General features: G+C 36.1%; 1 protein-coding gene across 2 annotated transcripts in view; it reads right to left on the bottom strand.

Annotated features, from left to right (window-relative positions):
- The window catches only part of GABRG2 (gamma-aminobutyric acid type A receptor subunit gamma2), a 115,264-nt gene extending 100,565 nt beyond the window's left edge, over window positions 1-14,699 (bottom strand). The window contains exon 1 of one of the 2 annotated variants that reach the window (XM_025923437.2): window positions 14,020-14,699. In XM_025923437.2, coding sequence (XP_025779222.1) covers window positions 14,020-14,126 — 107 coding nt within the window. In that variant the 5' untranslated portion in view covers window positions 14,127-14,699. The remainder of the gene's footprint in view (window positions 1-14,019) is intronic. The other variant, XM_025923439.2, reaches the window with a different exon arrangement.
- Window positions 14,700-15,465: the final 766 nt, after the last annotated feature.

Raw genomic sequence — 15,465 nt, 5'->3', positions numbered from 1 at the left:
GTTCTTACTCCATTCAGGACCCTTGCACATGCAGTTACCTATGATAAGAACCATCTTCACTTCAATCTGTTCATGGATAATTTTTTTAATACTCATATAAACTCAATATCTTATCCATTAGTCAGAATGGCCTTTCCTGACCATTCTACCTAAAGTAATTCTTTTCTTTTCTCCATCATATCAAATTTTTATTTCTTCAACACTCACCTCTCTTTGAAGTTTGTTTGTGTACTGTTTTTCCCTAGACTGTAAGGTCTAAAAGAATTAAGAAGGTATCTATTTTTCTCATGGTTTTATCTCCATCCCCTAGTATCGTGCCAAACAAGTATTGGGAATGCAACAAATATTTATTTATGGCAGGAAAGCAGGAGACAAGAAGGAGGAAATTTGTCTGCTTTACATTTGTTAAATTCACGTTTAACATAGCAATTTAAAGCTCAACAAGAGTCTAATGACATCCCATGTTAGCCTATTTCAAGGAGAAAATGGACAGAATCACATGGACCTATGGGTTGAAAAAAACGATTGAGCATGAAATGTTTACCTGGTTACACAATTTCCTTAAATCAGAGGCAGTAAGTGAAACAAATAAATATAAAATAGAATATTTTCTATAAGTAAATTTATAAAAGTATAATTATAATATATGATAAATAGTATAGTGTTTTGCTTTTAAAAGCACGTCTTTATTCTAGAAAATAACTTCCACAAGAGCAAGGACTGGTTTGTCTCATTCAATGCTTTTCAGCATCCGGCATAGTGCCAGGAACATAGTGGCTATGGATTAAACAAAAAGTGATTCACAAAATAAACAGGAATTAAGCAGGGCACTATTCACATCACCTAAATCAGAGTATGTAACCACTAATTCCAAACTTCTGCTTTATGTGCATTTTTCTGATAAATTTCATTTATACCTAAACATCTACTAAGATTCTGCTTAGGAGATTACTTGGAATCTGAGGTCCAAATAATAAAATTAATGAGAAAATATCTCTCTCCCTATTTTGATTCTCTACAGAGTCTACTTTCATACTTATTCATCAGAGAAATTGAGCTGTATATGGGAATGGTAGCATATCTACAAAAAGGAGCTCTTATCATGGACCTCAGAAACTCTGTAAATGGCCTGTTGACCACAAAGGTATTTGAAAAGTCACATGTTTCAAGGAGTACTTAACGGCCAACAGGGCCATTATGTTGTCCATTGAGTTCATTTTATTTGTTGTTTATTGTATTATATAAATATTTGGGGGAGGTGACATGTGGTGTGACTAAGAAGTTTTCTTTGTCCATTTAGGTAAGGTATCACTACCGGATATTTTTCATCCTTTTAACTATAAGAATTAGTTCAGTTAAATATCTTTTACTATGATCTCTCCTTTTTAACCATGAAATAGAAGAGATTTATATTAAAAATATTCTTCAATCCTAAAACATCTCAATGATGGAAATTCTGAATTATAGAATTTCAAAATCTTCAAAAGAAAACTGAGAGGGAAGAAGCTCTGAAACTAGTATGTGTAAAGGAGATAGGAAAATTAAACTAGCATTTGAAAGAAAACAGTAAAATATAGTGGGAGAGTCAAGTTGTATCTGATGAGAAATCAGAAGCTGACACTCAAGAGGTTGTCAGGGATCAGATCATGAAAGACCATATTGAGTATTCACATGCCCAGTTTGCCTGGGAAAGTTCCAGTTGGCACCTGTGATCCTGACAGAATTATTAATAATTATACCCTTTCACTATAAAAATGTCTCCATTTTGTATAACAAATATATGGTATATTACCTGCAAGTCTACCTAAGACAACTGGATCTTATGGTATTAGGGGAGTTACTGAAAATATTTAATGTGGCAATATAACAACCATATTTGTATTTCAAGAAGTCATTCTGGGGGCCCCTGGGTGGCTCAATCGGTTAAGCCTCCGACTTCGGCTCAGGTCATGATCTCATTCATGGTTTGTGAGTTTGAGCCCCGCGTCAGGCTCTGCGCTGACATCTCAGGGCCTGGAGCCTGATTCGGATTCTCTCTCTCTCTCTTTCTCTCTCTCTCTCTCTCTCTCTCTCTGCTACTCCCCCCACCTTGTGCTCTGTCTTTCTCTCAAAAATAAAATGTAAAAAATTTTTAAAAAATAAGTTATTCTGAAGTAAAACTATTTTTATTTGCAGATAACAATATTGCATATAAAAAATCATAAGGGACCTATAAGAACTAGTGGAATAACTTTTAGAACAAATACCAGAGGATATAAAAGTAATATACAAAATATATTGTTTTTCTATATAATAATAATAAACAGAAAATAATTTAAAAACATAACTTGAAATGAGACAAAATACTTAATAAACTTAAGGAGAATGTGCAGTGTCTACATTGAAATATATAATTAGTGAGAAGAACTTAAGAAAACCTAAACATAAAGAAAGATAAACCATGTCCATAGATTGTAGGACTTAACATTGTCAAAATGTCAATAATTTTTAACTTGATCTATACATTCAGTACCACTTCAAAAGAAACACAGCAGGACATTTTTGTTTTGTTTGTTTTTGTATAAGTTGACAAATTTACTAAAAATATGTGAGGATATAAAAGATGTAAAATAGACAAATCAGATCTTGCAAGAGAAAAATACATAAGGATCTATTTCATATTCAGTGCCTTGTTTCAAGATTTATTACAAGGCTACAATGATCAAAGTTATATGGTACTGACTTAAGAATAGTCAAATAGACCAATGGAATAGAAAACAGATTTCAGAAACAGACCTCAACATACATGTTAATAACATTTTGACAAAGTTCAAAGGAATGTCAATAGGAAACGGAAAATCTTCCCAGAAAATAGGGCTAAGACCATTGGATAAATGTATAGGGGAAATGAATCTCATCCTCTAACATATTAAATGAAAATAATAAAAAATTGAGATGGATCAAAGAGAAAGCTATAATTACAAAGCCTCTAGAAAAAAATATGAAAATATTTTTGCAAACTTGGGGGAGGCAAATATCTTAGGATAGAAAACCACTGACGAGAATAGAAACAATGATGAATTATACTTTAAAATTGAACATTTTGTTCATCTAATCAGTAAATAATAAGCCCATAGACTGGAAAAATATTTTCACTACTTATATCTGACAAAGGACTTTTATTTATAATTCATAATAATTCATAACAAATAATTCATAACAAATCAATAATAAAATATATCAAAACAAACAAAAAACCTGAATAGGTCCAACTTTATACTCCCACTATAATGGTTAAAACCCCAAAGGCTTTAGTTACCAGCTTCTGACATGTCCCCAGTGATCCTTATCTTCCTGGTATTCACACATTCACAATTTTACCTAAACCTTTTCTACTGTGTATCAGGATTGTTCTCTGTTACTAACACCACATGGCAATAGTATTGGGACATAATTATAAGATTTTATTACAAAATTCTGTGGCTTCTATCTTGAGTTCTCTCTTGCACGCATGAGCGTGCATTCTCTCTTTCTCTCTTCTTTCTTTTCACTCCACTTCTCCATCACCATGGAAAGGCCACCAGTCAAGGAAATGGAGCTTCCTATCAAAATAGGAGTGAAATTGGAATGGATTGTCCAGAACCTGCAGATAACTGGAACCCTGTTCAAGAACTTTATTGCAACCTCATGAGAGATCGTGAACCAGAATCATCCAACTAAGTCACCCCCGGATTTCTGATCCTCAGAAACCTTGTAAGATATGCTTTGGATACCTGCTTATATAGAAATAGATAACTAAAACAAAGGCAGACAATACCTAAAGTTGTAAGGGTTTGCAGCAACTTGAACTGTCACACATTAGAAAATTGTTCCAATAATTTCTTATAATATACAAATAAATCAATTCTGTGTCCCATCAATCCCACCAAGAGAAACGGAAACAGGTCCAAAGAAACACTTGTACAGTAATGTCCTTGCCAGCTTTGTCCAAACTGCTTCAAATTGGATACATCAAGAAAAGACTCAGTAAACATGCTGTAATTCATGCCATGGATTCTTAACAATAAAAAGGAACTCATAATATCTGCAACATTATTATGTCTCAAAAACGTTATGTTTAGCAAAAGCAGCTAGGTACAACCTGTTGATTTCATCACTATCAAGTTCTAGAACAGGAAAAAAAAAGTCTATGGTGAGAAAAGCCACAAGAGAGACTACCAGAAGAAGGGAGGAAAGGGAGAGTAGACAGGTAGCTAGTTGGAAAGGAGCACAAGAAAATCTACAGGTGTGATGGAAAGTAATATATATTAAAAACCTGTGTGTGTGTGTGTGTGTGTGTGTGTGTGTGTGTGTGTGTGTAGGAGGGATGGTTATACTAGTGGATATATTTGAAAAAATTTCATCTAACTATACACCTAAATTCTGAATATTTTATTACATCCCAATTGTCTTTATTTAAATAATATATTTGATACAAGGAAAGTCTCTTTGCTGTGTGGTAAATTAGTAAGATAGCAAAACTGGAATCAGAACGATACTTTGGGTGACTGATATAGTACCCTACACAACAGATCATGTTGAGTTTAATTCTATGATCATATCTATTAGGCACAAAGAAAAACATGAGTTAGTCATGACACTTAATAGCAAAATATCAGCTTGGATTGTCTCCTTCCTCCTTACTCTCCAGGGTTTGCTGGACAACAACATGGGTTTGCTCTGAAAAATGGGTTGAGTAATTTTGCTCAGAAACTCAAAGAAAGTGATTTCACACTATCTCTGGAAAAAGATGCTCCTTTGCATATCATTAAGGAAGCTATCTTCAAGAAGTTTCATATGTTAGCATATATTTTCTTATTATATTGGCATCTAATTGACATCTGTTAGAAATATTAAGTTTACAATAATGATCTAAAATCAATGATTAGCATAGGCATTCTACAAACTTGGGGACCTCTCCCCTATTTTCTTTTCCTATACAAGTTAAGGTAGGAGACTAAAGAACTAGAGAATTTTTATTAAGAAACTCTCTTCTGCACTCTCCTAAAATTTGGAGTTTAACAGAGGTGGAGAAGACACTTCTGCTTCTAGGAATATCCCCAGGAAATAGACCCTATAGTAGTAACAAAAACAATAACAAAAATGACAACATACAAGGGATGATTAACATGTGTGAAGCCCTTTACATGTATCATATCAATTACTACACAAAATAACCTTATGTAAAATTATTATCTTCCTTTTTTTATTTGAAGACACTAAGACTACATGAAGGTAGCTGAGGGCCATCAAATGATGGTAGGGATAGCAATTGGAATTCTGGTCAAGTGTGGCTCCATAGCTTATGTTCTTTAAGGACTACATTACACTATAAGACCTATTTGCTTTTTTGTTTTTACTGGCAGCTGTATATGCTGAACTTAGAGTGAGATACTGTTAGGAAAATAAAAAGGCTTTTCTTTCTTCCTTTTATAAAAAAAGACAAATTTCAGGGAAAAGAAAATGAATTTTTAATTATTTAATTGAAAAAGAATTATTAAAGATCTATTAGAGGCAAAGCCCTTCTCTAAAAGCCTGGGTTATATCAGTAGACAAATCAGCAACCTTGCTTTCATTAATCCTGGCTTCTAGCTAAGGGAGGCAGAAAATGAAAAGTAAAAAATAATAAACCTGTAAGCAACATATAATAAAATTATCTGCTTAATTACTGAAGGCTTGAAGTATAACAAAGGATCAAACATAGATGAGGATAAGTGGAATTTTGAGTACAAGGTTGAGGGTTGTTTGCAACATTACATTGAATAATCAGTGTAGGCCTCACTGGGAAAGTAATATTTGAGAAAAGACTTGAAGTAGGTGAACTAGCCAGTGGATACTTGGAAGAAATATTGCAAAGGTAACAGAATTTTTTAATTAAAAAATTTTTTAATGTTTATTTTTGAGAGAGAGAGAGAGAGAGAGAGAGAGACAGAGAGAGAAGAGGCAAGGGAGGGGCAGAGAGAGAGGGAGACACAGAATCTGAAGCAGACTCCAGGCTCTGAGCTGTCAGCACAGAGTCTGACTCAGGGCTCAAACCCATGAACTGTGAGATAGTGACCTGATCTCAAGTCAGACCATACACTTAATGACTGAACCACCCAGGCGCCCTGGGAACAGAATATTAAATATACTTTCTCTGTTGTCATGACCAATGTCGAGAAAAAATGGCAAGAAAAAATGGCAAGAAGTGTTAGGATCTCATTTAATACAAATATGTTAGGCACCAAAAAGAGGCAGACCTTGCTAGAGAAGGCTAAAACAGGTCATGGATTCCTTTTCCCAGTTTGGAGCCACATAATAGATGTGTAAGGAATCAATGACAGAGGTGTTCTTACAGAAGAAGGTTATTGGCCTATGAGTAGAAAGAGCTGTGCAATTTCATATCCCCTCCTCCCATGCTCCACTTCTATCTCAAGACAATTAAAAAAGAAGTCACAAAATCCACTCATAGATGTCCACTGTGAGAGAAAACTAAGGAGGGCAATTGCTACCCCTACCCCAAACAGAAAATTGCATACCTGCTTTAGTGCTCTCTGAAACAGAGTGGATAGAGAACTCTTAGGTAAATTTGGCCTTTATTCTCTATAATCTGAAGAGTCTAAATGACTAGCCTGATTCTTTCCTGAAGAAGTCTAAAGGTAATAGGCTTATTTGAATGACCCAATAGTGAATAGAGTTTGAAAGATCTTCACTTCTAGAATCTGACAGGGAGTTTGCTAAGTCTATCAGTTCATATTTTATTCCTCCCTCACTCCCTCCCTCCTTCCTTCTTCCCTCTCTCTCTCCCTCCCTCTCCTCTCTGCCCTTCCCATGAATGCCAAAACAAATAAATGCCAAAATGAAACAAAATCATGTTGGAATTGTCTTTAAAAACTGTCTATCTGGTGAGATGATGCTAGCAGGGAATCAGGGTGGATATATTTTGGAGTGGAGCTGAAGGGGTGTCATCCAACATCAGCCATCATATAGTATAACTCATGTCAGGGAATAATGTGATGCTATAGGTCCCCAAAAGTGGGAAGGAGAAAGAGGGTATCTTCATAGAACCCATCCAATCTCCCCATGAAAGAATAATTCAACATTTAGATATCTGTCACCCAGATAATACAAAGTAAGATCTTTCTCCTCCTTTAATTATCTTCTATCTTTCCACTCCAATCTCAAAAAATAGTCAAAAACAGCATAACAAGAGCATAACAAGCCTAACAGCATAACAAGCATAACAAGAACAGCATGGGAATCAGGGTGGATATATTTTGGAGTGGAGCTGAAGGGGTGTCATCCAACATCAGCCATCATATAGTATAACTCATGTCAGGGAATAATGTGATGCTATAGGTCCCCAAAAGTGGGAAGGAGAAAGAGGGTATCTTCATAGAACCCATCCAATCTCCCCATGAAAGAATAATTCAACATTTAGATATCTGTCACCCAGATAATACAAAGTAAGATCTTTCTCCTCCTTTAATTATCTTCTATCTTTCCACTCCAATCTCAAAAAATAGTCAAAAACAGCATAACAAGAGCATAACAAGCCTAACAGCATAACAAGCATAACAAGAACAGCATAACAAAAAATTGTCAAAAACAAGCATAACAAGCCAAATCCTAGGTCAAGCATGATCAAAAGAATAGAAGAAAAAACAAAACAAAACTCACTGGGAGGTTGAAAGATCAATTTAGATGAGAGTTTAATACCTAAAAACAAGATTATTCTAAACTCTAAAATAAAGAGAAAACTTATAGGATTTGTCTTAGATATTGTCCAGGTGTGAGGAAAAGAGATTCAACAGATGAGGTATGAAGAGAAACACAATTTCTAGGCTGTACATAGCAAGTTCAATAAATCTGTTATTGGGAGGTTCAGGCAAATTTTAAGTATCATCTCCTAAGAGAAGACATGAAATTAAAGATCTACAAAAATCCTTAGAAAAAAAAATAATGAAAGACGAAATCAAGGCAACTAAACTAAATATTCAAGCAGAAATAATATTACTACTTCAATATCTGGGTATCTCTATGTTCAATATGTTAATAGTTAAGGTTGACATTTTAATCACCTCAATCATACAAGCAACTGCTTAATTAACTTTGGCATATGATAGCTTAATATCAAAGTGCTTAAGCTTTAATTTCCAGAGGAGTATGAACTTGCACCTAGAAATTGGGGCTTTATTTTTTTTCTGAGAATTTTTGCATGCACATTCTTTTCTCTGGTCTCATGAGTTTGATAAGGAAAATAATATTTTCTTTGTGAAAGCTGTAGGAAATGAGATATGGAGAAGTTAAGGGACTAGTCTGAGTCTTCTTGAATATTAGTTGTACAGCAGGATTAAAACTCCTCTAATCACATTCTTAGGGCAATAATCCAAACTACACAAGTATAGCCACCCTTTTGCTTTCTAACGGTAAGAAAATACTTGGATTGTTTTGAGATATGAAAGGCCTCTCTAGTTGACTTTACTGAGAGGGTTGTTTGCTATTCATTTCTCCCATATTCTGGAGAATAAATATCCTTTAAAAGAAAATAAAAAACCCTTCTTTAAGTTACACATTAGTGGCTTGGAGTAAAAATAAAATTTAACTCCAAATCGTATTAATCCCTATAGTATTGTGATAAGATTGCAAAATATGGTAATAATTCTATATCATTAAAAAATCATTGTATAACTCTATAGATAAAATGCCATGTAAATGCTAAATAAGTAGCACTGGCATTACACTCCCCACCCATTAATAAGGAAAACCATATGAATAGCAAATAAAATAATAGTGGGGAAAACAAGAATACTTTTAAGCAAAGATCCTTTATAATCATTGAAACCCTGCCATGAACACAAGTTTGGTTGTAGAACAAAAGTCTATGTAGTAAGACAAATATGTACTTGTTCCCCTTCAATTACAAGTATGTGTCATTCCAGGGGCACCTGGGGGGCTCAGTTGGTTGAGCGTCTGACTCCAGCTCAGGTCATGATCTCACAGTTTTTGAGTTTGAGTCCTGCATCGCACTCTGTGCTGACAGCTCAGAGCCTGGAGCCTGCTTCAGATTCTGTGTCTCCCTCTCTCTCTGTCCCTCCCCACTTGTGCTCTGTCTCTCTCTGTCTCTCAAAAATAAACAAATGTTAAAAAAAAAAAAACATTTAAAAAAACAAGTATGTGTCATTCCAGCAAAGTCTACTTGTATTTGAACAATGAAAAGCCTGTTTGGGAATGGCTAGGAAACTGTGGCAGTGACAAGGAGCCAGAGCCCTACTAACATATTTACAACAAAGATAAAGTCTCCAAAGTTAACATTATTTCCCTTCAATTTGAAAAATTCTTTTTTTTTTAAGTTTGTTTATTTTCAGGGGCACCTGGGTGGCTCAGTCAGTTGGGCGTCCGACTTCAGCTCAGGTCATGATCTCACAGTTCGTGAGTTCAAGCCCCAAGTGGGGCTCTGTGCTGACAGCTTAGAGCCTGGAGCCTGCTTAAAATTCTATGTCTCCCTCTCTCTCTGCTCCTCCCCCACTCATGCTCTGTCTCTCTCTCTCTTTCAAAAATAAGTAAAAACATTAAAAAATTTTTAAGTCTATATATTTTCAGAGAGACAGAGACAGTGCAAGTGGGGAGGAGCAGAGAGACTGAGAGCGAGAGACAGAGAGAGAGAGAATTCCAAACAGGCTCCACGCTACCAGCACTGAGACCAATGTGGGGCTTGAACTCATGAACTGTGAGATCATGACCTGAGCTGAAATCAAAAGTCGGATGCTTAACCAACTGAGCCACCCAGGCACTCCCAACTTGAAAATTTTTTGACATGGAAGCAAATTTCAAGTGTGTAGAACAGAGACCTGTATCATTAAGTATTCTGTAGTTCAATTATTTTGAGGAGATTATTCTAAATGAAGTCTAAGATATCAGACAGACATTTATGTAACTACTTAAATTAAAAGCCAATTCTTAAATTCCTGCCTATAAGTCAAATATTTTGTGTAGATGGTGATGGGCAGCTGGATTTTGAGAAATACTGGGTGATCATATTTTTCTTTTTTCTTTTTTTTCCAGGTACATGTTTGCCCCAGGGTAGACTGTTTGAAATTTTACACCTACAACTAAGCAATTAACTATGCTGAGGAAATTATTTTTCTTCTAAATAAAACCAAGTGGAGGATTTAGAAATATAGGAAAGAATAAGGTTGTAGCTAGAGATGAATTCTGTTAACAAACAGGGTTATAGTGAAGAATCACAAGATCCTCTCTACAAGCAGGATCATAGCCTGTTAAAGTTAAAACTATGAAAAAATTGGTTATGGGTCAAAATCTTTAGCAGCTTACCGTAAGAGTCACCTGAAGCATTTCTGTTCAGAGAACAGCTAAGAACTTGAACTCAGTTTTCTTCTTTTATAATTCAGTGTGGGGCACCTGAGTGGCTCAGTCAGTTAATCATCCAACTCTTGGTTTCAACTCATGATCTCAAGGTCTGTATAGGTTCAAGCCCCAAGTCAGGCTCTGTGCTGACAGCGTAGAGCCTGCTTGGGATTCTCTCCCTCCTTCTTTCTCTCTCTCTCTGTCTGTCCTTCCTCTGTTCATGTTCTAACTCTTTCAAAATAAACTCAAAAAAATAAATAAATTAATTAATAAATGAAATAAAATTCAGTGCTCAAAATTCAAGGTAAGGGTTACATTTAATATCAGAAAGTTAATCAAATTCATGTCTATTCAATCTATCCTTGAAAAAAATTATGTTATAAAAATCTTATTTTATTCTGATAGAAATAAAAATATATTTGCTTTTAACACTTATTCCTATTTATTCTAAAAAGTTTCTATTACATTAAAATTTCTATTTCTTTTTTCTTGTTAGGGTATCTTTACTCTGAGGTGGAATGTAGTTACATTGAAAGAGTTTATAAAATTGTAAAATTTGTTTTAAAACCTGTATGTATGAAAAGTTGTACATGGAGTGTATGTAGTTTGTGAATATAATTACACACACATTCACACATGTATGCATATTTTATTTTTTCAGCCAATGTTTACTCACACATGAGTTGGGTTTACTAAAATTCTTTCTAGGTATTCCTTATCCTTTGTGGTTTATATAATATGTCCAATGTTACAAATGAAAAATTCTGTATATGAAATTGACTCATTATGCTCAGTTGAATAAAATGGCATTATTCAAAGCACTTGTAAATATTAAATATGGTGATAAATAAACTTCTAGAAATCAGCAAAGTAAATACAACTTTTTTTCAATGTGGGTCTAGGGTACTTATTGGAAGTGAATATTCCTGAGATCCATCCCAGAAATAAAGATTCAGAATCTTTCAGGGTAGGGTTCAGGAATCTCCATTTTGGCAAGTTTTTTAGGTGATTCTTATGACAGCACTATACATAATTTTGAGTTTCAGAAACTAATATTTCCCACACAAGAAGAGATATTAGGTGCTAACATCCTCATCCCAATGCTTTATATCCTCTTTGTTTTCCTTTGGTATAAACACAACGTAATAAATTTAGTCAATTTAATAAGGGGTAAAAACTTATTCTTTGCAGGTATATAAATGAAAAAGTCAATTAAATATTTGTTTCTTAAAGTTCCCTTCAACCTTCTAGGTGGTTCTACTGCCACTATTTACCCCCCAAACCTCTCTTAAATTGGCTCCTAGGATCCCACATTTTCCCAGATGCTTTTTTGTCCTCCTTTAGGATCAGCTTTAGACATCAAAGCTTCTATTTCCATCCGGCCCTATTCAGCCACTCAAATGGCTTTTTTTATGAGATTACAGCAAACTAAAACTCTGATCACATTCTCTGCACTAAACTGCAATGACTCCATTCTCTCTCGTTACTGAGAAAATATGCAAATCTTCCTATTGGAGAGTTTACATTACACATTATTTACATTATTTAGAGCTATCTAAAAAGCTCATCTAGGGTACTAAGCAAAGAATTGAAAATTAAAATGTATCACTAAAGTTTTACTTTTTATATAATATTGGAAAAGTCAGAGCTGTGGCAACAAAAAGGCATGTTAAATATGATACTATTATGAAAAATAATAAAATTATATATTTTTCATTAAAATAAGGCTATTGGAGATAAATAAGAATATCTTCATTGATTTAGTTATAAAATTGTTTACTAAGATAGACATGAAGAGGAAGGAAAGACATATTTCCCTATGTCCTGTCTAGATTTCAATCCACAGGTTTCATAACTGGTAACAATATGGGAATGATATTCTATCCATAAGCAACTATCAACTCTTTAATTCCTGAGACAAATTAAGAGCTACACAAAACACTGAACAGAAATATATATGCATAATTTTTAAATAGAAAAAATGATTTTCCAGGATTCCACTCAAATGTATTGCATAGAACAATTTCCAGTGAAAGGTAGTATACACTTCTGAGAAAGCTACCTAATCTTATACTCTTAATGAAAACACATTCTATTTTTATAGTAAAGAACAAAGGTATGAAAAGTGCTGAAAGAATTAAGCAGAACCTGTCTCTGCTTAAAAACTCCAAAAAAAAAAAGGCTTTCACTCCTTGTTTTCCCTGTGTCTCTTCTTTATCAGAAATCTTTATCTGCCAATACCTACCCTAGAGAATGGAGGACCAGAGAAGTTAACTAGAAAATTTTGATAAAATAAAAGTTTAACCCTCATGCCTTTTGTCTTCTTTTGCCACAACTACTACACAAGAGTATCAACTCCCACAAAAACCTTAGGGCAATGACTTGATTTCTTCTATAGCTAGTTTTTTTCTCTTCTTTTTGTGGGGTGCTAGGTGGAGGAAGATGAGAGTAATTCTTCCAGAGCTTTACTTCAAAATGACAGTATAGAGGAAAGTAAGAAGTGTAAGTAGTGGACTTCTAACTTGACTTTGGCCCTGGCTAGAAATCCTGAGGGTATGTGTACGTGAGGTCCAGGGGCTATTCAGGTGTGTAAATAAATGATGATCTATAGGTGGAAGAATATTTTCCTGATACTTTTGGTGCAATGAAGTTCAGGAAAATTTGGGTGCAAAGCACTTCAGAGCATATAATTGCTCAGCGTTTTTAGGAATTCATCTTCCCCTTACCCATTTTCCATTTAGTGCAGCAAGGCTTTAAGGTATCAATGCATAACTTCACAATTTTGGCTTAGCATTTACTTCGTTCAGCTTATTTTTCAACACTGCAGCAAGACCACCTCTTTTCTAGCCATATATCCTCTATAAATTCATCAACTACATTATCCACCCCATGCCCCAGTCCTCCTCCCACCTCCTGGAGGGTGTAGAGAAATCAGAATAGCCCCCCACCACCACCACCACCCCCAGAGGTTTTTAGTGCTCTCTGGCTCCCTTGGCCTGTCTGCACTATAGGGATGTCCTGTATAGAATTAGAGCTGTCCTATGGGATTAGATAAGCTTCTTTTCCTTTTGGCCCTAACTGGGACTGCTGTCCCTGGTGCTGAACCATGTCTGCCCATCAGGGAATCTGCTGCTAGGTCAATGGGGCTGAATAGAAAATCTGGCTGACTGATCTTAAGAATGTCCAGGTGCAGGAGCAAGCAATACTTTGGTGTACAGGAACAGAACCCCTCCCTGCCACATACATACATCTCCTGGGTGTGATCCAGGATCCCATTTGCAGTTTTCTGCTCTAGACCCCCCCACCCAAAATGCCTCCAACATGGCCTCAGTTGCCGGCATGTATCAGTTCAGCCCACCTCCATATCAGATTGCAGTATTATCAAAATGCTACTCCCCAAATACAAAGTCTTCATGACGTTAGCTTTTCTACTCTAAAACAAAACAAATAAAACCAAAAAAATTAAGAAATAAATGAAAGTGACCTTCCCCTTTTCTCCCTCTCTTTTCTGCCCCCCTATTTTCACATTCCCCTAATTTATAACCCCATATCCCAGAACAGTGTTTAAAATCTGGGTGGTCTCCCTATTTCCACATCCCTCCCCCCTCCCCCACGTCTCCGGAACAAAACAACACTGAAAACAGCACATCTTACCCAGGGTAGAACGATAGCAGGAGCAGAATCCACACCGTCATTTTCTGTGAAAATACAGGAGTCGAGTAGTCTGAGCTTCCTGTGCTCCATATATTTGTCGGACTCATCGCTTTTTTTCCTCCTCTGCCTCTAGCCTCTTGGTTGCAGAAGGATCCCTCCCCTTTGTATTATTATTATGCTTATGATCTGATGGTGGCTCCCCCCACCTGCCTCTAGTAGGTCCCTTCACTGAGATGCTGTGTTGCCATCAGCTCTGGGAATTAATATTCAGGGGGCAGAAATAAGATCAACACAAACGCTTGCAGATACCATCAAAGCGTCAGCTCTGGGAGCGGCTTCCAAGACTAGGGGAATAATGTATTTGAGGCAGGGGGAGGGTACAGGGAGAGACGCACACCGAGACAAATAAGGGAGAGAGATGCGCGCACACTCTACACATACTCCTGCCCCTGACACTTACACATACTCCCCCGGTCCATCGTTTTAGGATTATTTGTTTGCTGTTTTGATTTTTCTCTTTTAGTGAGGGCAAGCAGGGCTAAGGCTGTGTGTGTGTGTGTGTGTGTGTGTGTGTGTGTGTGTGTGTGTGTGTTTAAAAGAAATTTAAAAAAAAATCAAAGAGTCTCTGCGCGATTAACTATCACGCAGATTAACTATGAGGTCAAAGTGGAAGTGATGCACGCTGCTGCAGCACGAATTAACACATGCGTGGTGTCTTCCCAGCGCTTTTAAACTCCTTACTGCACACACAAGCATGCAAAGACTGACTTTCATGGGAACGAGAGATGCTTTAGCAAGCCCCTAAACTATATCACCAGTGACAGAAGGTTTGTCTCATCAGATCTGCCAAGAATCCTTATTAAAATCGTGAAGTCTTAGAAGTCACGGTTACACTGTAGGAGAAGGAGGGGCAGAAGTGGGGGATGGGGGAGGAATGACCGTTTCTCTCTAAATCTCCCTGTAGGGAAACAGATTTGGTGAATTTTCCATTTGAATGAAGGGAGAAAACATTGATAGAATTAAAAGACAAGAAAAAATTCTACGCTCCCCAGGATTCACTCCTCCCTTTTTTGTTCCCCTTCCCCAGTGGAAATGTAAAGACACAAACACTTGAAGGATGAAAATAATTACACTGAGATAGTTGTTTAAGTAAAGAATATAGACCACAAAATAGTGGCTGCTTTTTGAAGAGAGTTGGTCAAAGGGGAAAGGTCAAGAGGACATTTAATAATATAAGGAGATTTCTATTCACTGTATGGGAATTGCCTTTTTTGTTGTTGTTCTGCTTGGTGACAATCCTGAAAATTTCTGGGGTGGATGAGTCGTGGTAGCATGCTTCCTTCTTGCTTAGAATGTTACCATGGATACTGATACATGGGAGATATCCCTCTGTGCCATCCTAGTTCATATGCCTCAGGGGAAACCCCATTACTCATCATAAGAAGA

The sequence above is a fragment of the Puma concolor genome, chromosome A1, assembly GCF_028749965.1.
Source record: "Puma concolor isolate L17-30 chromosome A1, mPumCon1.1.hap2, whole genome shotgun sequence".
NCBI classification, from domain to species: Eukaryota; Metazoa; Chordata; class Mammalia; order Carnivora; family Felidae; genus Puma; species Puma concolor.
This window is presented reverse-complemented; position numbering and strand designations above follow the sequence as displayed.